This window comes from Calonectris borealis, chromosome 19 (assembly GCF_964195595.1).
Source record: "Calonectris borealis chromosome 19, bCalBor7.hap1.2, whole genome shotgun sequence".
In the NCBI taxonomy this organism is placed as follows: domain Eukaryota; kingdom Metazoa; phylum Chordata; class Aves; order Procellariiformes; family Procellariidae; genus Calonectris; species Calonectris borealis.
This window is the reverse complement of record NC_134330.1, coordinates 12137817-12162047: the sequence shown is the minus strand read 5'-3', so window position 1 is coordinate 12162047 and position 24231 is coordinate 12137817. Positions and strand designations below refer to the sequence as shown.

The 24231-nt window shown below is 46.8% G+C and overlaps 1 protein-coding gene across 9 annotated transcripts in view; it reads left to right on the top strand.

The window, feature by feature from the left end:
• TYW1B (tRNA-yW synthesizing protein 1 homolog B) overlaps nt 1-23990 on the top strand; it is a 109794-nt gene extending 85804 nt beyond the window's left edge. For all 9 annotated transcript variants that reach the window (XM_075169022.1, XM_075169020.1, XM_075169019.1 and 6 more), the window contains 2 exons: nt 9376-9543; nt 21969-23990. In XM_075169022.1, the coding sequence (XP_075025123.1) occupies nt 9376-9543; nt 21969-22190 (390 nt within the window). In that variant the 3' untranslated portion in view covers nt 22191-23990. The remainder of the gene's footprint in view (nt 1-9375; nt 9544-21968) is intronic.
• The last annotated feature ends 241 nt before the right edge of the window (nt 23991-24231 follow it).

The following is a 24231-nucleotide window of genomic DNA, read 5'->3' as shown; positions in this document are numbered from 1 at the left end:
CGCTGTTGAGCAAACGGGGGTCGAGAATGCTTCAAGGTGCTTCGTCGCTTCTGCCTGTGCACCTGCGGGGTGAACCAAAGAGCCGGGGTCTCTGTTCCTGCAACATTTGACTGCTCTAGAATAAACGGGGAGCAGATCTTCTCAGCAAAGGAGAACCCCCCCCAAAGTTTGCGATTGTGCAGGCAAAGTGTACGTAAGCAGAGTGACCACATGGATATAATCCCACAGCATTCAAAATGATGCTTGATGCAATAGTACGTAAAGGCGGGAGTTAAATTCTGACCCAAAGGAAGACAGGTAGGGTTGAGGGGTGTTCAAACCTAGCGCTGATTATTGCTGTCAGTATTCCCTTGCGTGCACTTGGACAAAACTCCTGCCAGTGCGTAACTGGCCTTCAGTCCAGCCCCAGCAGTTGTGGTGTTCACACAGCCTTTGTGACCTAGGAATTTTCCTCAAAAGACTTGATATTTTTGATTAAAAGTAATTTCTTGTGTTCCTCTAAGAATGAAGCATATTGAAGAATCTGATTGGCATGTGGCTTAGCACTTCTTTTTCAAAACCCCAGTGTGATAGGTTACAAAGGCAAAGATCAGGTCCTGCTCAAAGCAAATAAACAAAAAAAATATTACAAGATAGACTGCAAAGCATCTACCAGAATATGAGGCTCATCTCAGCAGGATTTCCTGGTTAAATGCTTGAGATAAATGATGTTAATTTAAAATGAATGTAGCTAATCCCCTGTTGCTCCGGAGAGACTCATGGGGTGGAGTGGATAGAGATTTAGATTCTTGCAGGGCTTAATACTTGTTCTCATTTACATGAGTATTTTGCAGCGGTGTAACTCCATGGGACCCTATTCTCTTATTTAAGCCAATAGAAATTAGCCTTGATTACCCTTGTGTAAAACCCAAGTAAATGAAGAATCAGTCATGTGGTTATTAAATACGCATCAATTTTATTTATTGCCTTAGTCTGTTTTAGTGCTGTAGTGTCACTGTCACAGTTGTTCAGAGTTGATTGTTATATTTAAGATCGAGAACGTGCAACTCATCTTTTTGCAATGTTACCCTCTTTTTGTTTTAAAAGCCGGAGGCTTGTGTTGACGTGCAGTATTTTGCCATTTGCATCCCTTCTTAAACCAAAGGGGCAAAAGGATTTTGAAGCAGAACGCAAGTGGGACCTAAAGACCTCCTTCAGACGTATGAGTGGAGTCTGCTGCAGGGTCACGTTCGTGCAAGGCCAGATGAGCAGGCAGAAACCCACCATGGACCTTTGGTCGTTGCAGACAGATCACGGAGCAGCTGGGCAAACTTGCACGTTTAGTTGTGGCTGTGTCCACGCATCCTCTCCACACTGTTTAAGGTTGTACGTATGCAAGCGTGCGTGTCGAGTGCTCAGCCTTGCAAACATGGCTTTGCATTTCAGAGCCGCTTCTGCAGCGGTGAGGGAGATCTGGTTGCTCTGGTCAGAGCCGCAAGTGGAACGACATCCCTGGGGAAGTGGTCTTTGTCTGCTAAAGTGAAACGTCGTCTTGCAGCTCTCAATAGCAGCATAGCTTCCTGCCTGAGGAAAGCCTTGCTGCTTCGCCCCATCCGTTTCAATTTAGAAAGAATTAAAAAAAAGCCTGCCTGGCTTGTTCTTTGTTCGAGGGCTGCTCATGCCATGGTGCTGGCTGAGGGCAGGACTTGGGCAGAGCGGAGGTGAGTGTCCTGGCACTGCACAGAAATTCCTCAAGCCTTCGTGAAATCAGTTTTCAGCCACTTGAAAGCAGTTGTCCCTGATGATTGTTCTGCAGCTCCGGCTCCAGCGCAGCACCCTCCCGCTGAGCTCGTGCTGGTGGATGGGCTCGGCGTCCGGCGGAGTTAAGGGATGATGTTCTGGGACTGCAGCTCCGGCTCTTGGCGTCTGAGCAAGTAAATGTCTGGAAGAAAGGACCAGAGGGAAGTATCTGTCCCAGTCTGCTCAGTCTTGTCATATTAAACAGTAAAGATTATTTAAGTGCTTAAAATAATGAGGAAAATGAGCTCTGCTTTAATGAGTTTTTAATTGCATGCAGCAAGAGGTGATTGCCCCCACCTGTCAAAAAGCTATTCAGAGTCCTGCTGCCATTCCGGTCTACATTTAGATGAAGAGAAGGTGAAGTTAAAAATCTCCTGTCCTAGTGCCTGCTATAAAATAAATCCAAACAAAAAAAACCCACTGACCACTTGCTGTTCTCTCCGAACTGCGAGCCGTGGGTGCAACAGCCTGCCTGCATACCCCATGGATAAGACAAGAGGCACGGATGGTCCAAGGCGGCCAGGTAGGCAGTGGCAGGGTGGCACGGGGCTGTGCGTGGCACTGTGCCACCTCCCCATCTCTCAGGCGTGCTGGGGAGCTGCAGGGCGGTCGGGCACCCAAGGGGTTTGGCTCTGCTGGATAAATCACAGTTGCCCGGGTCTGCCGTGGAAAGACGCCTTCGGGTGGGTCCTGAGCTGCCCCTGCTGAAAGCCGCTCCATTTGTGGTGGGTGACAGAGGCGGGACCCAGCTGGCTATTTCTGTTGATCCAGCAAAAGGTTCCAAGTTACGAGTAGATGTGTCTGAGGAGTTCGGCTTGACATCAGCGGGTTTCTTCTTCCTGTGGGTACATAGTAAGGCTTGATAACAAGTTTCATTGCAAACTTAGGTGAATGATTAAATCTTGATTTTTCAAGTGACCCTTCATCAAAAAGTCAGTTTTTCGTCCAAACCTGTGTTGATACAAATACCTTTCTGAAATTGAGGAAGAATTTTTGCAGTCCAGCACTGGGCTTGCGTGCAAATGTAAGCCTGATGAAAATCTAAGCTAAAATGGATTGTTCTCATCTACTTTTTGTGTTTCAGTAAAGGTTAATATCCACAATAAGTGGGAAGCGCAGGGCATGGAAATTGCATTAGGCTTGTGAGGCTTTTAGATATGACCAAGGGAAGCTGTAGAAAATAAAGAACATATGGAGACTGGTTGTGTGTGATGGCCTGGTGTTGCTGTGCTCAATTAATAGTCTGTAAATAATAACTTTCTGTCCGTGGCTCTGAGTACTTGCTTGCAGGAGAAGGGCTAGCACCATGTACTGTTTTGCAGCTGGGTAAACTGAGGCAGGGTAGGAGTGGGTCATAGCAAAGCAGGTCACTGGTTGAAAATTCACCTCCTGCCTTCCAGGCTAAGTCTTTCGACTCCTTCCACCTCCCTCTCTGCAATCTCTCTTTAACAGGGCATAAGGAGCAGGGGAGGTGAGTGATTTAACAGGGGCCATTTCTCTCTTGATATCTATATGGCGCATTTTGAAGAGCTGGAATGAAAGGCTGCGACCAGCGTTTCAGAGTTTAGCTTTTGCAGGAGGAGTTCCTTTGACTTCAAGGCAGCTGCTGAAGATTTATGAGCTGCTGTAGCACCGATCTGCATGTAGCCATCCCTACGTGCGGTGCATCTGGAGAGCTGGTGTTAAATACTGGGGTTATGCTGCGTAACTAACCATTTCCATTCCTGCTTTTCAGATTTAACTGACACAAATAAACCAATGTCCTTTGTTAAATCAACTTGAAAGCGATTATTAAAAACAACCAACGAGCCTGAATCCACTCCAGAGAGGAGCAGACGTGCATGAGAACTTGTGTATATAATTTGGACAATGCTGATGCTCGGATCATAAGCATTTTTATTGCAGAGAGGGCAATCTATCAACATGTCATCTGAGGCTTTTTATGTTTGTCTTGGGTCAGGGCTGCCCCAGTTTTTAAACAGTGGCTCTGTCACTCAGCAGCTTGGCTGACACTTTGTTCTTCTGTTAATTCACATGAGCCTCAATTAAACAAATTTATAATTTGCGGGCTAGGAGTTAAGAAAAGTCTCTTGTTCAGTAATTAAGTTGGGAAGCCTGGAGTTTCAGAGTTGAGAAACAAAGCGCTGTCATATTTAGTTCCCCAGTAATCTTTCCTTCATAGCTCCGTGGATTAAAATGATTGCTGGCTGTCGAGATCTCCGGCAAGGAGCCGGATCACAGTGGAAGAAATGTGCTTCTCATGCTTCTCGCTGCAGCGATAATCATCTTGGCACAAGGCGTTGCTTAAGTACAGTTGTGCACGCTCGGCTCCGTTACAGCAGCGCAGAAATCCAGAGCACACCCAGTGCGGTTGCTCTGGATTCGTACCAGCATAACCAAGAATAGCTGAGATGCTTTTCAAAAGGCTTCTGCGTTTCAAGGTATTTGGCCGAAGCTATGTGGCATGATTAGGATGCTAAAAGCACCCTTATTAAAGACTAATTAAGAGGCAGCATCGTTAATGTTGCTGCTGCAGGGAAGTTGGTGTAAGAGCTTAGGATGTACAATAGAATGGTTTCCTTTCCTTTCCTACTTGATGTCTTAATAACTGTCTTCGTGTATTACTGAAAAATTTAACATGACCGCCCTAATCAACTGTTCACATTTTTTAAGTGGTATCAGCACTGTTAATTAACTCAAGTTTTAAGAAGTTGGGGAAGTTGAAAGCTGATGTGCTTTCATTCGGTGTGCTGCTAAGCTGATTTTCATTGATCTGCGCTTGTGAATTAATCAGCCATCCGAGCACTTAGTTATTCCATTTGCCTCTGCGCGTTCTTTGCTTGTAAATGATATCTTTGAAGTTTATTAAAAGAATGAGTCATGTTGTAGCTTCCTAAGAATTTTCCCCCTCTGTAGTCATACATATTTCATGCTGCTCAAATCATAATCTGTATAATGAACGCAGGGAAAATATTGCTATATGGAGCTGCGTCTATACAGCTGAAATCTGGAGATACATATCCTATTATTTGCGTGGCTGGCTGCTCTAATATAAGAACATTTAAAATCTTTTTCAGACTTTCAGAGCCGGGCTAAAAAATTAATGTACTTCCCTGTTTAGCACTCCCCCGACTTGTCTGCGGTTGTGCACAGTCAACCTGCTTCCACCCTGGCTCTGAGTTATGGCGCGCGGCTCTCATATCCTTTCCTTGGGCAGATTAATAGAGGAAGTCCCTCATAAATTTACCAGTGAGAAAGTAATTGCTTCCAAAACTTGTACAGTTTCTAATTAGCATGAGTCTGTTTCTTTTGTAGCACTATTTAAGCACTGTGTGGTTCACCTTGTTCTAATTTTAAGTGTTTGCAAAGGATCTGTCTCTGTTTGTTGCTGTACATGACATGTTCAGATTTCATGTACGTGAATTAGGGAGTGCAGCGTCAGCCGGGACCAGGTGCCGTAAACATAGTGTGGCTGCAAATGCCATTTTAAAGAAGCAGAAGTGTTCTTCACAGAGGAAAAACATGAGAATGCAAAACATAATAATCCATAAAATTGTGTGCGCTCTATTTTAAAGACCGGTGCTTGATGGGATTTTGTGACTGGAATAAAATAGCTCAGCCAAAGAGCAAAGGTGATGAAACCCCCTAGAGAGGTACAGAGGAGTTGGGCTTTTGTCTAGAAGAAAAGCCGTTTCTTGTGTGAGTTTGCCCTTTTGGGTGCTGGTGGGTTTGTGACCTGTGTTGCGATACCACAGGTTAAACCAGTGGGATGAGCCTTTAATGAATTAGATCTGGAAAGAAAGAAATAAGAAAAAATACATCTCGGCAAGCCACATACTGCTGAGCTCATTTATGAGAATTTTACTAAATTAAAGACGAAGCCAGGCAGTTGTGAATTTGAGGTCATGGCTAAGACTAAATCAGTAATTCAGGAGGTTCAAGTGATCAAATCTCCAAATTAAGAGCAGCTGATCTCAAAATGATGAGGCTGAAGTTGTGTGGAGTGGGGTGTGGGAGAACTTGAGAGGTTGCATTCACTGATCAGCGATCGTTGCAGGGCATGGAGCTGGCTGCTGCAGGGGGGGTGTTGCAGTGACCCGGAGGGCCTCAGCTTCTGTTGCAAGTAAATCACCCAAACCAGCAGTAAATCACCCAAACCAGCAGTGCCGGTGTCTTGGGGTTGTGTAGGGCACAGCAGGAACACGTGTCCCGCTCCGACGTGCTCTCCTTCAGTCCGTTTGCTATATCGGGTGATTGAGAAGGGAGCTGGAGCAAGAACCCAGTATCTCTGCTGACTTAATACAATTAAATCTGAGATTAAGGTGTCTTTTGAACAATGCCACTTCTAAATTAGCGACTAGTTTTGAGCGTGCTTCCAGAAAACGATCAGAAAAGCCGTTTCCCCAAAGGCTTGTGCTCCTGCCTGTTCACACTAGTGAGCTGCAGAGCTTTGCAGACCGATGTGCGGTGGGAAACTTCTCTCTTGCTCTGCCCAAGGGATCTCGTGGTGCTCGTCACATCAGCCTGCACGAGCTGGGGACTTCCCACCCCACGGACTAGCTTTTTTTTTTTTGGGTGCAGATACAATGTGCCAGCACTGTGTGACCTTTACTTCTGCCAAGTCAGGGGAGATCAGGAGCAGTGGGGGCTTTGGGGGGGTGCGTGAGCGATGGTGCTGGCCTTTCGGCTGGCAGATGGCATCGGGTGGGAGATCCGCAATCAGCGCAAATCAATCTTATAAAAAAATCCCTCCATGTTTCCTGTGAACGTTTGCTCTGGGGCGATTATTTCAGCTCTCAGCTCTCACAAAGCAGCACGGACTCTTTGTGGAGTGGTAGGATTATAGAAATTCCTCAATTGTTCTGGTGGCCTTTGACCAAAACAACACAAGCTGCTTTTTAATGTCATCAAGTCAATTCTACTCATCAGTAAACAATAAGAGTTTCTCTACAGCACCAACTTAAGCCTGGATTTTTACCCTCCCTCTGCGTGTGTGGGAGACGCAGGCAGAGATGGACTTTTCTCCAAACAGTTCTCAGTATTTACTGAATTAATTTAAGCAAAAGATAGTAAGAGTGAGATAAGCTGGAGGGAGTTTTTACAAATGCCTTTATATTTTTGGGTGTTTGTTCATGTACTCAGCCCTGAAAAATAAGCTGTGTGTTTACTGACTCTGTTTGCACAGACTTTACTGTGCCAATGTTATTTTTGTATCTAGCTCACGGCCCTTGATATCCAGAGGGGACATTGAGCAGTTTGGGCAAGTGCCCCCAGTCTCTATTTTTTTTTTTTTTTTTTCTTAACAAGGGTCTGGAGCTCTGAATGCCCGGCAGTTGCTGTAGCTGTCTTCTCCTGTAGGTGAGGTCTGGGGGGAAAAGCAGGGAGGAGCACGCTCAATATCTTCCTTAAAATGCTGCCACCCCTCCCCGGCAGACACTTGGTGAGCAGCCTGCAGACCTCCACGCGAACAGAGCTGCCGATACCAAGCCAGAGGATTAAAGAATAATCTTGGAAACTGGTGACTTGTGTTTCTTTAGCTAGATGGAGGAGGTTGAGCAGAGTTCTCCACCTGGTTTCTAGAAGCACTTGGCCACGTGAGGCTTCGTGTTCATCCTTTCATGCCAGCGTCGAGGGTCTTGGTGGAACCTTGAATCGCTGGAGGTAGCAGCAGAGCCAGCAGCAAACCAATTCTCATGGTCTGCGCCGTGGTCACCTCTAAACAGCGAGCTCATTGCTGAGCGACTGGGATACTTCTGCCTCCCAAGGAGTGAATGAACAGCAAAGAGCAGCACCTTCCTCTAGCCTTGAAATTTTCTTGCACTTCTGGAAGTCTTGTCCTCAGGCGGAGGAGCAGCGCTGCCGTGGAGAGGAGCAGACCAGAGGTGAAGCAGGCTGGATTAGGAAGATGAGGTTTCAGCAGTGCTGTGATGCTGTCCAGGGCGGCCGTCCTTCCTCCCCCACAGCTTCCCCCATGGCCCTGTGCAAATCTTTGTTTCCCTTTTTTCCAGACTGTAAAAAGAGGGAAAGAGCACATCCCTCCCAGAGGTGTTGACTTGCTGGCTTCGTTAAGGATCGTTAGGTGCTTGGCTACTGCAGAAAAACAGCTTAGAGCAGAGGGGCAGAAGCAAAGCCCTGTTCCTTCTGGGGAAACTCTCTTTTTGCCCCCAGTGAAGATGCTTTCATCCCTGTGGAGTTGCTTCTGGTTTAGCAAAGGTGTCTTAGAGAAGAGAATGGGTGATGTGGCACCAGACCATGCAAATTCACCATTTCTGCACCTTTAAAGCCCAATTCCATCCCTCTGGTTGTAACCTAAAAATTAGCACTTGTCTTCAGAAGATCTCAAGGTATCCTCTGCTTTGTTCCACTTTTGCACCTTTTTTTTTTTTTTAAGTGATTTTGCTCTTTGTGCTCTCAAGAATCATACACTTTGTGCATGCACAGAAGAGAAGGGCGATTTGCACACTTGCAGATATTTTCCCCCCCTTTCCTTTGGAAGGAAAGACGTTTAAAAGAAATCTGCTGTTTCTCTGGGCTCAAGCCGCTGCTACCCTGCCAGCATCTGCATCTACACCTTCCTCCTGATGAGCCACGTCTCTGCCAGTGCTTGGGCTGGGCACCGCTGCCCACGGGACTCTGCATCCCTGCGCCGATGGGCTGGGCATAGTGCTTTGCAAATGCCCATTTCTTACACCAACATGGGGAGGATCCTATTTTTGCCCTATAAAATGACCAGTAGTCAGGAAGAACCTTGAGATCTCAAACTCCAAACAATCATATGAAGAGAACTGAGCGTTTTACTCAAAATCTCAAATATTATTGATATTCGTAGTGCCCCAGGTTAGGGTTAGCTGGGTCTCGTTGCATGGGCACCACGGGGAAGACAGAAAATGGGTTTCAGAGTGCAGGGACTGTCTTTTCATCTGCCAAAATGCTCTTGATCTGGGGCAGTTACAGCAATCGTCTGCGGCTAAAATAGACGGTTTTAATTCTCTCATAATTAAATTGAACAGCTGGAAGCAGGGCGAGCCAGCACTGTACAGCCGGGGGAGCTTCCCCGGGCACAGTTAGGGAGGAGGGCGTGTAGGATGGTTTTACAAGGACCTGGAACGAGATTTATATGGATACTAGAGGACAGTGGCAGAAATCGCAGCCTTGGCTTGGAAGGGGAGAGGTCTTTACCTCTGTGGCGCATAGGACAGTTATCTCTAGAAGTGTCCCACTGACTTCTTGCATTGGTTGTTTGCGAGACTTTCTTCCAGGCATGTCATGTTTCAAAACGAAGTGACCTTCTCGAAGGTCCCTTGGTACCTCAGGAGCACGAGCATCCTCCATTTGAATGCTTTTAAAGCTGCTTTCCAGGGTAAAGTCTAACCTCTGTTTTACTGCTGGGGAAGCTGGGCACACAGTAGTTTGGTGATGTGTCACTGAGGGAGAGACCAATTTTTGATGCCATCTCCAATTTGTTACCTTTCCATAAGATACAGCGTGAAGGGGCCGGGGGCAAAACAGACTGTTTTCAGGGTTTGCTGTGGCTGTTGTGCCGGCGCTGCCGAGCATGTGAAGGGTTAAGCTGACGGTTTCCGTGTTTCTTCTCAGGGCGTGACGTACTGCGGTGAGAGCTCAGCCAGCAACCTCACCATGGCCAACGTCCCCTGGCACGAGGAGGTGGTGCGCTTTGTCCAGGAGCTGGCCGACCTCATCCCCGACTACGAAATCGCGTGCGAGCACGAACACTCGAACTGTCTCCTGATAGCTCACGAGAAGGTGAGACTGTGCCGGGGTGTGGGACCAGGCGCTGTATCTTCTCCTTGGAAGTGTTGCACAATTCCCTTGTTTCAACGCATTTTCTGTCTAGAGTTAGGTGGATACGTTTTGGGGGGGGAAGAAAGCGTAGCGTGTGTTGCAGAGCGGGTTGTGGAATAGTTACTGAAGCCGCTGCGCGTTGCAGCCGGTCGCAGCACTACCGCGGCAGTCCAGGCAAGAAGCATTTAACGGCTCCAGGAGGAGTTCAGTGCGGTATCTCCTGTGCTTTGTCATACTCGCTTTGCCTTTTGCGAAAGACAAGAACAAATCCTGTGTAGGTGGTCAGCTGGCTTTGTCTTGTTTCTATATTTCCATTATGGGTTTCAGTGGTATAGACAGCTTGCTGAGGAAGTTATGCCAGAATAGGCTAGGGTTGTGTTTTTCCTCTTCTGGATCTTTGTGATACCTGCCAGAACTGTAGACCTCCTTGCTTTCAGCCAGAGTTAAGATAATGTATTTCTCTTCCTTTGGAGGAATAATTCTGGAAAAAGACATTGAGATGTGGATGTTAACAGAGGATGCTTTCCTTTTGAACTGGAGCTGCCTTTCTGCAAAACTGTTTTGCAGGACAAATGAAGCAGCTAGAACAATTATACACGTTCTCTATCCTAATGATGGAGAAGAGGTAGTGGTGCTGCCTTCTGACACCAGTCCAGCATCCCTTTACGCTACTGGAGTGCTTCGCAGGCCAAGCATGTCTCAGCAGCCTGTGTGTGCGTGAAATGTTTTGTCTGAAACTTGGGTTCCTTCATAAATACCATCAACGCAATTTGGAACACAAGTGAAATGCCAAAAAAAAAAATAATTTTAAAGGATGTAGGATATGAAAAATATCAAGTACAACTTCGCTTTCTGAGCTTTAGAAAAGCTTCATAGAAAGATAATAAAAGTGTATAATAATGTGCTAGCTAGGCAACTGATGGAGCAGCTACTTATTATGCTAATTGTGATGATTTTGCTCTTTGCATATTTTTCGCTGGTGTTTGCTGAAGTCACGAGCGCTCTCACATCCCTCGCTTAAATGGGGGCTGGTTTTAGTGAGTGGCGGTGTAGGGCTTTCCGTGCGAGGTCATTCACGGTACCCACAGGGGAATAACTGGTTAAAATCACCACTTGCAAAAGATCCGAAATATTTTAAATCCACGTTTGAAAATTATTAGAATCTCATTGTTGAAAAATTCTGCACAGTTACGAAATTGTTGCTTGCTTTTGCAATTTGCAGTTTTATGGGAACAGCTGTAAAGGAGCAAAGAAAAATGGGATACCTGGCACTATTTTTGTTTTAACTCACCTTTATTTACAGTCTCAGTCTTGGTTGTTGCCACTGGCAACTGTGCCTGAGCAAATCCTTGAATGCAAAATATTCTTTTCCGTTCTAAGGTGAAGGGCCCAGGGAAAGAAAGGAAACAGATTGCCACCTAACTTATTGATGCATAATTTGAGTAACACAGTTAGTAACAAGAATAGATTAATACCGACCCAGAAGGAGTTCAACAGCTGCTATGCTTTCCAAAGCCATTAGGAGAGGGCGTCTTTTAGAAACAATCTATACTCAGTACTAAAATAACTAATAAAAAATAAATTTATTTCTATTATGTTTAATTCTGAATTTCAGGCTCCAGTGGAGAATAAAATTTTTCAGTGTATATTATTTGCAGAAAACCTGTACTCTGGGAACAATCAAACTGTAGTGAGTAATTGCAAAATCAAAGGTTTCTTTAAAAAGTTAAGGAGTTGCAGGAAGACGGTAATAAAAATCATTAGGAAATGTGATTTATTTCACTGTGTTCTTCTAGGTCTGAGTTTTGAGGTGTTCAAACAATGCTGGTATTAATAATTTTAAACACCAATATTGAAATGCCAGCCTGTACGAAAGAGTCTGGAAATGTCAGAGAAATAATGCATCTTGCTTGCAGCCTCTGCTCCTTGATTTATGGAGAGTCATTGATTGGCACCTGCTTACTTGATGAATAATAGTTTAGGACTTAGGCTCTGAAGTCTCTTAAGCCAGGGATTTAGGGAGAAAAAGGGATTTTAGGTGGAGGAGGCTGCAGTTTGTATGTCTGGTGTTATCTTCTTTTCTTGGGAAACGTGATGCAGAGATAGGAGCTGTTGCATTTTTGGGGTACTTCAGAGTCTTAAAAATCTACCGTTAGGCTTCCAAGTCTCCTCCCCCACACACGTCCCCTTTTCTTTTCCTCCTGCGGACCAGAAGCGGGTTCCTGCAGTCCGAGCGTCTTTCTGCAGCGACGGGTGAGCTGCTTGCGAAAGCCCTCGGGGCTCGGTGGGTCTCGGGAGGTGAGATGTGTCCCTCTTAACCTCGGAGAGCTTTCCATCTGGCACTCCTGCACTACCCCAGGAGAGCTTAAAAAGTCTCATCAACTGAAGCCTTACAGCAAAATGTTTGTTTTCCAGTTACCCTTCACAGAGCCCTAAAAAATAATACAGAGAACACCTGCGCCCCACTCACCGTGACCTGAAAAACCATTAGTTACTGGTATTTCCACTTTTTTTCTTTTTTTGGTCAACTGGGTATCAGCTTCCTAAGCCTGAAGGACAAGCGAGGACAGCCGGGGTTGAGCTTGCTCTGGGCTCCCACGGGTGGGAGAGCTCCTCTTCCCTCTCTCTTCTGCATCCTCCTCCCAGCTTTCCGCTGGGTTTCCTTCTCTCCTTGGGAGCGCCTGGTGTGTTTTGGCTCCATCCTCTTTGATGCTTTTCTTTAGCAGTAGTGCTAAATTCTTGAGTAATTGTGTTTGCTTTGTAGCAAATCCTATAAACACCACGGGACAAAAAATCTAATTTATTACAGCACGTTTGAACTAATTGGCTGAGATATTGAGACAGTGGCAACTTTATAATTTAACAGTTAATTCAAGTAACCTTTTCCAGAGAGAGACCTTAGGCGGCTGCTTTTCCTGGGTTGTAACAATAAATGTATCCTCCAGATGACCATAACAAGTGCCTAAGAAGCGGGAATGTGCTGCAGCTGCCTTGAAGCAAAGGTTTTTTTGAATGAAAATTAGCATCTTAGTAATTTCTAGAATAAAACCCTCTGCCCCACTTTGTTGAATTTGCTTTAGGTGTGTGTTTACCACCCCCTCCGTTGTGTTGAAACGCTTGCCTGCCAATTATCTCCTATTATGTTCATTTAAATATCTACCTCACTTTTGCAAGTGGGTTGTTTTCCAGCCACATTCTCCCTGTTGCTTTACAGCCACGAGTTTCTTGTTAGTGCGATTTGTATCGTGTGCTGCTGCTTGGTCTGGTCCTTAGCGAGTCTGCTAGTACGTGTGAGCATCCCTGCCTCTTCCCTGTGATGCTGGGATTGATTTCCGTGTCATTTAGCATGCACAGCACAGGGAATAGTCCTGAAGTCCTGTTGCTTTTTGCTCTCTTTGGAGGTCTCAGTTAAAAGGGTGAAATGAATGGCTGGTGGGGTCAGAAAAGCTGCCGTCATCCTTTTTTGCCTTAATAAATGGATACATCTGGCTTCCACAAGCAGATCCAAGTCCATACCCTGGATCCAGATGTTCGCTGGTGCAGACGCAGTCCTGTGCCCCGGACCTCCCTTGTCTCACCAGTCGGGTTATTTCCCCGGTGGATGTGGTCTGGGTTAGCGTTGCGTTCTCCAGCGCAGCAGGGTGAGCCTGGCATCCACAAAATGACCCAAGGCAGGTGCTTTTAGGAAGGTCCCTGTAATCATTTCATTTCCCATAACCAAACTGCAGTGCTGAGGGTACACCGGGTACCTCCGAGGCAGGTGTCATGGGTAGTTTGAACTGAAATGAGTTGGGGGGAGATAGTAGCTTGGCCAAAGGTGCTCATCCCTCTCCATCAAGCAAGAAATCTTCCCAGCAAAGAGAGAATCGGCCTTTTCCTTCCCACTGGGTTTTCCAGCACCGCCCATGTCTGTACCGTGGGGGCTCAGATGGGACGTGAAGGCTTCACGTGCGTCCTGGCTGCACTTGCAGAAGGCTCAAGAGGTTGGGTGAAAGGCGTTGAAGTTGTTCCATGCTGAGCATTTCATCTATATTTAGGGAGGAAAAGGAAGCACTTAACTACCAGCTGCAGATCGACTAACAAGGGTTATATTAGAGAAAAATAGTCCATCACATTTTGTTTCCTTCCTGCCTCGCAAATCATTTGGAGAGCGTAGGCTGTCCTTGCGATCCAGCATCCCAGATCCAGAATTTGGATCACGTTCTCTGCCTGCTCGCCCATCAGTTACCCTGTACCTGTGACAGCATTACAGTGCAAGGGGAAAACCAAACTTGGATGGCTCTGCTTCTTGTCAGAAGGTCACCAAATCGGTCCAACATCCCCGTGTCTGCAGCAGACGCAGGGGACGGGGTTACTCTCCAGCTGAGGACAAGGTGGCTCAGTAGCCAAAAAACAGCCTTAGTGCAGGCGCGAGTACGAAATGTTATGTTTCCTGAAGGTTTTTTTTCTTTCCGTTGTCTCCTTCCAAATAGGAAAGTGGCTCTGCTGAGCTTGATCTGTTAGTTATTAAAAGGAGATCACAGTTGTGTTAAAGTAATCCGTTTTTCATCCATCGGAATTAAAACTGTCTGGATGTAGCCCTGGCTTAATTGGCAGACGAGCTGTTCTGCTCTGCAGTGGGTAGGGATTAAAAAAAAAAAAGAATCGGCAATAATGAATCTTTTCTTTAGAATAACTCACGCAAGATTAGGTGTAATGAAGAGAAGCTAACACGTTGCAGAGGAACGGTCCCCCAGCGTCGGGCCCAGCAGCGCACGGGTCGGGACAGCGTTGGTTTGGTGTCGCCTTTTTGTTTCACTCTCTCGGAAAACACAATAGCGAATCCCCTTTCCAGGCATTCTTTGGAAGGTGTTTCATCTGCTTTAACATGTCTGATTGCTAATGAGCACTTATTTAAGTCACTGGATGTATAAATACAAGGCTACTTTTTGTTTCCATCTAAAATTGATGGAAACTTTTGGTGCTGTTACCTGTTCATAGATACTGTCTGCGGAGTTGCTGAGGGGTTTAAAGCTCGATTATTCCCAGGGCTCGGTGTCACTGTGCAGATTTTCGTTTAGCCCCAGGGACATGGGATATAGTGATACCCTCACCGCTGCGTCCTGGTGTCCTGTTGGATTGGTTATTACCTTCTGTTGCACACATTTGTAACTTAATAACCAGCTTAATCTTAATTTCTTCCTCCTAAAGCCTGAGGTTACAACTGGTAATTAAAAAGAAAGGGTTTTTTAGCTTTTTAACAAGCGATATGACCCTGTTAAGATTAATTTATCTAAAATATTTCTTGTTCTTTTCCTGAGTGACTCCAGTTCAGTCACTTCCACTGTCCAACAAAGGGAGCCTTAAATAATTGTGAGCCTTAATTAGGTGCGAAACTGTGTGTAATAATTCAATGAATTATTTGTTTGACTTGGAGAGCTTCATACTGGCAGGTGGCGAAAAGAGTCATAGCAGTTGCGTAATCTAAGTGCTTTGCACTCTCATTATATATGATCTGTTTAATAATACCCTGTGTGAAAGTGTAAAAGCTGTTTTGTTTATTGCAATGATGGGCTGTCTTCAAATTTAAATTAAGGAGCTCAGGATTGGAGCCATCAAGATCATTTTTCCAGCTGCCTTTTTGATGTTGCACCCAGAGAAGTGGCTGACGGTGGGGACCAGCGATAGAAAACCAGTAGCTGAAAGCTGCTGCGTTGCAAATCTGGAGTGGTAACTAATTCCCAAATAACCCGTCTGACATGGCATTACCCTCTACTCGGACATCTCCTGTTTCAGGTACCAGAGGCCTTAAACGCTTCTAAGCCAAGTGACCTTGGGAAGTGAAGTGGAGTGGGAAGATGTGATTTTATTTTTCAGAAGGGGAATCATAAAGGTAAAGACTGGCAAGTCAGCCGTGGCGAGAGCGGGACAAACCTACCCGTCCTGGCTTCGCGCACGGCCTCGGCTGCTGCGGTATTTAAATTCCTGCAGCCTGCAAGAGCCCAGCTGCACCGTCTAGACAGTTCATGAGACTTCTGTCTGTCCATTATAGAAAGTCCAGATGTGTACATTACCCCACCGAACGTGTGGATGTGGTTCATAGAGCGATTCCCTGCATTTGTGCTGTTTCTTTAGGACCGATACGCTGCAGCAGACCTGGGGCCTGTAAGTGTCCCCTGGTCTCTTTGGTGACAGTGAAAACGCGGGAGGCTGTTAACTCCTGCCCCGCCACGTGGCCAGTTGTGGCCAGCGTAACAAGTAACCGAGATGGATTTATTTTTGTATTCATGTATTCACATATGCACATGTGAATATTCACATATATCACTGCAGATTGATGAAACTTGCAGTGTTTTGATGCTGCTGAGTTGTTCCAGCTGCTGCCAGGGGTTCTAAGGAGAGGAGCATTTCTACTACAGATTTTTTTTTTCCCCTCAAAAATACTCTTAATATAAGCCCTGTAGTGTGCCTGGGTGGGACAAGGGTCTTCAGTGACCCTGTGGGCTGTGAGCTCACCCGACCTGAGAGACCCTGTCTGCACAGCTGGCAGGAGGCTGCGGGGACACTTGAAAAGAAGTTTTTGAGTTTCAGAACCATAGATATGTAAGCATGGAATTAAAAATAAATAAATCTCCTTAAGACCTGTGTGCAAAGCCGCACTCCGTCTCCCCAGAACAATGCTTTTCCTCAATAGCAAAAGAATATATTTAAGCTCAGCAAAGAAAGTGTTTCAAGGAAAGCCACTGAAAAACAGACTGAGGATATCCTGACTGCTTCTCCAAAGATAATTCAAAGATAAGTTTTCTTCTCAGGAAAGAATATAAATGGAGTGTAGTAGTGGGTTTTTTGAAATCCCCCTGTGTGTTTAAATGCTCAGGCAGTGCAGGGACTATAACGTTTGCAGGCTCTGAACGCATTACTTCCCTTAAAAAAAAAAAAGTCTTTGTGCACAAAATGATTTTTGTTTTTTGGGGAGGTGTCTTTTTTGGGGGGAGTTAGCTTTTTTGGAACACAACCCCCTGCCTGCAACACCGAATGCATCTTGCAGCCCTGGGTCGCCAAAGCCATGGACAGCAGCGTTGCTGCTGGCACTTGGGGGTTGGTTTGCGGGTGACAGCCAGGAAGGGGCCGAGCAGACGGTGCTGGATCCAGCCGCTCCGTGGGGAGAGGAGACGGGGAGCAGGGCACCCCGGCAGCGTGAGCTGTCAGCTTGTGTTGCTTGGCGGGGATTTTAACACTCAGACAGGGGGAAGACTTAGTTTCTGAATGTCTAAGAGCAGAGCTGGCAGTTGGGTTTAATTTGTTTTTCGGGATGGGACATAAAAACGTGGACTGGGAAGCATCGGACCTGCTAGCCTTATAAAGGCAGAGTTGCTGAGACTTGCTTTTGGAAAATGCTCCTTTAATGTCTCATGCTATATGCAAACTAAAATAAGTGTCGACTGAGACATGTGGCAAAGCCAGGCTTTAAAATGCTGGAAATCATAACTAGAAAAGCCGTCGGAGGAGCAGTGGGCTCTCCCTGCCCTCCTGTATGATGCTGCACCAGTTTCTGTGCCCCCCTGCAACTGAAGCACGCGCTGTTCTCCCTGCTTACCACTGATGTTTATTTTTTTTGTGTGTGTGTGGTCTTTAAAACTGCGCATAAAACTGCTGTATTTAACCATTAAACCCTGTGCGTCTGCCTGGGGAAGAATCCATTTGTTGGATGACTAAATCTTTGTGTCTTCGAGTAATTAAAGAGTAGCTTTTGCAAGACCCAAAGCTCTGCTTTCTCTTCCCAGCCTTCCCTCTGCTCCTCGGGGATGCTGCGCTGCAACACAGCTCGTCGGAGAAAGGTTTCCCATGGGTCCTCTCCCCATCGGGGACGGACTCTGTCCTTCCAACCCAGGGTTTGCTCTGCGAGGAGCCACAGCAGGCTTTGCTCCACTGCTCTGCTTTACTCTCTTATGTAGCCCATACTATTTAGTCCTTTCCTGAAAATACATTACATTTTTTTTTTTTTAAGAGAAAGACCAGAGTAAATGGAAGAAGAGGAGCCTCCCCGTTTCAGTGTGTTTTTCTCTGAAAAAAAAATATAACATTATCCTTTTTAGGACAAACTAACTGTTTTTTGGCTGACTTCCATTTTTCGGTGTTAGCGTTTCATATGTCACCATCTCTGCTCCTCTCCTATATTTTATCCCTTCGTATAAACCGTGTGTTTATTTCTCAGCAGTTATGCATGTCTGGAGGAATGTAGTAAATTGTACTACTATGTTGTCCATCCTCAATATATGCATATGTTTTTATCCCCCCAAAATTGCTTATGCAAATATGTTGATAAGAAAAGAAATACGTAGTGTGGCTCTTCTCCTTCATGAATGTTGATGGGTTTCTGTAGCAAGAAGCTTCTCTCTCTGCAGTCGGAGCAGCTGTAAACCTACTGCAAAAGATAATTTAAAGAAATTTCTTGTTCATATCCACTCTTGGGAGTTATAAGAGAAGAGGGAGGTGTTAGCCATGCTCTGTTGATGCTCCCAGGTAACTTGGCTTTCCGTTTTAGTCCTGGCTCCTCATTGTCCGTGCAGTATATATATTAGTTTTGCTGTAGACTGTTTGCGGGACTGGCCATGTCCATGGACACCACAACCCCAGGCAGGTAGCTCCGTGCTTCTGCACCATTGCCCTGGGGCTCCCCTGGGTCCAGCCATGCCATTCCTGGCAGAGATGTGTAACCCCTTGACAAAGGTCCCCAGTGCTGGTCCAGCATCACACCTAGATCTGCTTTTCTGGGCCTGAAGGCCATTACGAGTTTCCCTTGTTTCCTTAGCCTCTCTTTTTCCCAGCATTAATGCCTGCCTGGGGCAGTGCTCCTTGCCCTGGCTGTAGGATCTGCAGAAATCAGGCAGGTTTTGCATTGCTGTGCACCGGTGCCACGTCTGTAGGGAGCGGTTGGTGGTGGGACCATGGGGACTGGAGCTTGGGGACCAGAGCTCGGGGACCCTGGGAGCACGAGCTCCGAGGGGAAGGCATGCGCTGGCTCCGTGTCATCTCGCTGCTCCAGCAAAGCCCTCGGGGAGGGCGAGTTTGCCTTTCCAGACAACACAGCCTGGCTTCAGAGCCAGCTGAAGGAGCTTTATTACTTTTTTTTTATGATGCTAGCTTAAAAAAAAAAAATGAGGTAAGGGTTTCAGCCATTTGTCTTTTGTCGATTTATTTATCACCTTAAAAGACGTAACCAGGTAGTGAAAAATTCAATAAAAAACCTGACCGCATTAGTCTGAAATAACACCGATGTTTAGCATTGGCTTGCCTGTTATATGGATGTTGTGAAACTATTTTGAGTATTAAATCTTTTATTATCTATGGAATAATCACAAAAGTGTTAAAATCCAATCTGTAAATCTTGTGGGCAATTGAGGCTGTTCTCCCCCACCCCATGTTTGTCTGGTTTTTATTCCTCAGCAGAAGTAATTGCTTTCCATGACACACTTAAAGGATTGCTCCCATTTCTTCATGTCTTACAGCTGTGCTATTGCAGCACTAAAAATATTTAATATTATTTAAGCTGCTTTTGTAATGAATCCCAGGCAGCCTTCATTTAGTTGTTCTGGTGGGAACGCTATCGTCACCTTAGTCTGCGGCAGGCGGCTCCCAGCCTTAATATCTCCATTGTGTCAGGAGCTGCAGGTTCAGCTGGAGTCAAAATTAAATAGCTTAAAATCTCACTTTGGTGACCTAGCCAAAGTTCAGGACGCAGAGCAACACACATGGTGTATGCGAGCCTGGAGGGTTTTATCCTGCAAAGGAGCTGTTTTATCCCCAGGAAAGCATACGTAGTGCTTTGGGCTACAGGGAGTGAGCGATGAGAGGTCCCTTCTGGCCACTCACCAAGCCACCTCCTGGCATCCCTCCTTGCTCAGGAGCAGAACCCGAGAGCCGGCGGGTCTGGGCACGCTGCCTGCGGGCCAGCTGCGTCTGCTGCGCAGCTCCAGGTGACGGGGACTTTTTGGGACTGGTGTTGGGAGATCTTTGGTTTTATTTCCTTCTGCCGCTAGCCTCATCAAAGGTCACTAACTCCATGGAAGAACAGCTAATGTGGTGAGATACAGCCACGGCATGATACAGGGGGGAAAAGTAGTTTGCTTCTAAAAAGAGAGAGACCATCTGATTGTGTCCCAGAAACTCGTGTCAGACTCTCATCCCTGTACGAGACCGCTTCTGCCCTGGGCTGGGCAGCGACAGTGTTATACTGATGTTGAAGTGCTGTGGATGATGAAAGCACCAGCGCTGGTGCCAGCCCGTTCATAGGATGGTGGTTTTTTTACCCACCCATTGCCAATTAAACCGGTTGTGAGTGCAGCTGCATCACCATTGACTGGCTTGACAGAGCAATGGTCTGAGCAGGGCTTCTTCTAGAAATAGTCTAGAAATAGTTCTCGGTATGTCCTGCAGGAAATAGTACGCTGTTTTTGTGCAATTCCTAGCTTTAAGATTCTGGAGAGGCAAATATCTACGCCAGTGTTTGGGTTGCAGGTGGTGGCCGCAGTCCATACCCTCGTTTCAGCTGGTCTGGGTGGCACCAGTATCTCCTGTGGCTTTGGTGCTCTTGCTGAGCCACTCTTGACCACAGGGTTAATGGCTCGTTGCCAGCTCCCCCTTCCATCCTGAGATCAGAGCATCCCGTTGGTTTTCAAGGAAACGGGCTTTACCGAATTACCTATTCAGCTGAGGTCAAGTCTCGGCAGCTTTTTTGTTCTTTGTGTGCTAGGTTTCTCTTAGTTGGCCTCAAGGCTATCTAGGGACCCACCTGATGTGTTAGGGGTGCTCCGTACTCTTCGTGGGAATAAGCTCAACAGCTCGTGTGCTAAACAACTCTCCCGTGTGCCATGTGTGTTACAGCCTTTGCTGGACCCTTGGGTTGGGGGTTTTTTTGCCCTTAATTGGTGTGAGAATTTGCGGAGTGTTAGTGAATCAAATCTGGGGGGAGCAGGGAGTCTTACGCGTGGTGTGAACTTCTCACTAGCACCTCCACACTCATTGGGAGGGAGGTTCAGGTCTCCTGAGCCTGGATCTTGTTTGGGACCTTCTGCTTTACAGGCAACACGTTGTCTCCTCTGCTATCGCTTTACTTGCGCACACCGGAGAGGACGTGTCGCCTTGGTGAAACATGGCTTACACCCTGCCATACGAAGAATGCGCGTTGGGCGAGTTTATTTACGGCGAGACTCGTTCCCCGCTGTTATGACTCTGCAGTCTCACATCTCCGTTCCATGCGGAGGACGACTCCTGCAAGAATTCGCTGTAATTACGCAGGCAGCATTAGCAATGTTTGATTGCAAAATTTTCCAGGTGTCAGCAGTTTTTCGGACCAGAAAAGCTTTTAGTTCTTGGGCAGAAAGTCAAGTGCCATTTTGAATGCATAGCCATCAGGTTTTTGGAAAAAGAAAAAAAAAAAAAACAAAAAACAAACCACGAACAGGGAGTCAGTCTGTTCCCCCCCGCCCTTTTTTTTTTTTTTTTTTTTTGGATGAAGTGCATAAGCTCTTGGCTCAGATAAATCCTAATTGAGGATTCAGCCGAGGCTGTTGCTAAATTAGCAGAGCAGGTCTGCTAGACAAATGCAGCTTCAGCTTGTCAAAATAAGCAATTCTTAAAATTCTCACATGGAAAGAGGATTCATGTAACTAAACCCCTTTATCTCCCCCTGTTCCCAAAGACGGCCCTCTTGCCCCATTCAAGAATCACTCAAATCCATCCCAGTCACCACAGTACATGTCTCTGGTGTTGCTCCCGTACCATTTTGCCAGGCTGTGGCTGCCCTGGAGTCAGTGTCACTCGCTCTGAGCAGGGGCTTTGGTTGACCTTGGAAAGGTCCCTTCATCAAGGGGTACCTGGGCATCGCTCTCAAATTGGCACATTTCCTCCCAGGCTCTTCCAGTTCCCCAAACCAAGGTCTTTCAGGTATAAGTGACACCTGGCAAGTGTGGACACGCCTGGGAAAGCTTGGGATGCACCGTGGAAGCGTTCCTCCTGGCAAAGCGGGGCTTCAGTGGTGGTAGGGTCTGGCAAAACACCCAAGTCAAACCCTCAAGGAGGTTGTCTGCTGGTAGACAGCACTAAATGACGAACGCTGTAAGAAAAATGGCCATCCTGTATCTGTGTGTGTTGTCAAACCCCGTGGGTGAAACATGGCTCAGAAAAGTTTTCTAAGTTCTAGGTATTTGTCCACCTGATTTCCTTTTTTTCTGTTATTCTACATTAGCTTCTGGATGGCTTTACTCTGGACCTTAATGTGGCTGGAAAATGAAAAAAGACTACAGCTGGGTAACCAATTTAATGCACCCAGCTTGTCTTAGCGTAAATGTGGTATTTGGTACTCCTCATTGCTCCCTGGCTCAGTAACACGTTTCTTTTCCTCCCAGTTCAAGATCAATGGCGAGTGGTGCACCTGGATCAACTACACCCGCTTCCAGGAGCTGGTGGAAGAGCACGAGAGGAGCGGCGGGTCCAAGACTTTCACAGCGGCCGATTATGCAGCCAGAACTCCTCGCTGGGCACTGTTTGGGTCCAGAGAAAGGGGATTCGACCCCTTGGATGTAAGATACCAGCGGAAGAACAAAGCAAGAGACGTCTCTGGGTGCTGAGGTTAGGTTGGGGCTCGCTGAACTCTGGGCTGGCTGGCTGCTGAGTTTTGGTCTCCATTTCTAGGCTAACATCGATTTTTTTAATCTATTCACCTAGATTTTTCTGACGTTTGATATTGAGAAGGAGGGTAAAGCCTTTATTTAATGCTTCCCTCCTGTTTTTAGGGCTTCTTAGGTGAAAATACTTATAATGCTCTCTGTCTCAAGATAAATCACAAATGGTGCATGCCAGCAATTTATTGTAACTGGCAGTGTGATGAGGGGGGTGGGGGCTGTGGTCTTCACAGTGGAGAGTGTTTGGAGCTGGATGTGGAGGGGGAGCGTTCGTTTGACTTCTGTGCCCTGCTGCGAGGAGAGCCCGGCACGTGCTGGCACCCAGCTCGGCAGCAAAACGTTCTGCGTCCATCAGGGTAAGTGCCAAGGGGATTTCAACGCCGCAGGCTGGTTGGATCTCTGCAGGTGGGACCGCGGAAGGATCTGGATCTAAAAGCCTGAGCCCTGCTGGAAGTGTCACGGTACAGAGAGTAACAAAGATTTATGCATTTTAAACACTGGTGCCAATTCCTATAACGACCCCAAGCCCAGGAAGCAGAAGCTTGGGAATGGTATAAGGAATGGCACCACTCTTAATATCGTCTGCAACTTCCGATATCTCTCCAGATATTTTCCAACTTCATGGGTTTGGCAATGAATATTTTCCGAGTAGTTTTATCCCACTCCGCCAGCAGCTCTGAACAACACACACAATTCTTCAAAGCCCCGTTAGGCTCCCGCTGTGTGTCCGGTGTCCTGCTGATGGTGAGGACGTGCTGTGGGAGCTCGGGTGTCAGCGGATGGCTTCCTTCGCTCCGCACGGGCAAGTCGACAGCGTCGCTGCTGGTTTGGGCGGAGCTGGTAATCTGATGTAAATGAAAACTGAATCCGGCTGAGATCTCTTACATCAAGAAACCAACTCTTTTAGTTTGGAGAGGTGATGCCTAGGCACGAGGTCTGGTGCTGTGTCCCTGGGTGTTGCTCTCGGAGACCCTGGGCTGTGCCTGGCACTCCGTTTGGAGGTACTGCAGCCTGGAAAATTACATTTAAAGGAGAGGGTGGGGTGGGTTGTTTTCTGTTGGGAAAATCCCAACTTTCACGTGCCGATGACCTTTCCCTTTCTGTTAATGCAACATCCGTGTCGGCTGCAGTCCCCGATGAGTTGCAGAGGATCAGTGTGCAAACACCCGGGGCAGACCCCCGATGTCCGGCTGTGCCTTCAGTTGCCGAATGGCCGAACTAGGCTACAACACCACCGCTTCCCGGCTAGCCTCTGCCAACGGCTTCCACCCTTTAGTAGCCCCCGAGGCATGTGCCAGTGCTGACCGCTGTCCTCCTCCCTCCCTGTGCCCAGCCAGCCTTTTGGGGTGAAGGGGCTGTGGTGTGGGAGGGCTCCCCCATTACCTCCTGCTGCACGGCGGCTTGACCTGCTCCAGCTGAAGCCCTTCAGCCAAGGAGCCTGACCGAACCAGCTGCAGAAGGAGCTTTAATTTAGACCCAAACTGTCAGCTGCTGGTGGGAAGAAAACCAGAGTCCTGCTCGAGTGTTTTTGTTCTCCCATTGAACTCCAGGAGCACAGATCAGAGGCGTTCACAACGCTCCCACCTTAACGGCGAGGTCCATGAGGCTGCGATGCCCGGTGCCCGTGGCACTGTGGACAGGACTGTTCCTGAGATTGTGATTATTTTTTAAAAAAGAACCTCATTTCTTAAACTGTAAAAAGCATTTCTAAAGAAGAAAGAAAATAAAGTAATTTTCCCTAGAGCACCTTTGTTGTCATTGCTGTATGAGACTTTGTAAGAGAGGATGCTAAAGGGATTTTAAAGAGATCAAAAGCACAAACATTGCAGAATATCTTCTTTTTTCCTGATAGCACGTGGAGTGGAAGGGAGAGCATCTGTGTATCTGTGGACGATGGAGAGGGCTTGGTTGATGGGAGGCCGCTCTAACAGGTCGGTCACCTGGCTCTTCTCCCCAAAGCACTGAATGGAGGTTGCAGGTGGTGAGA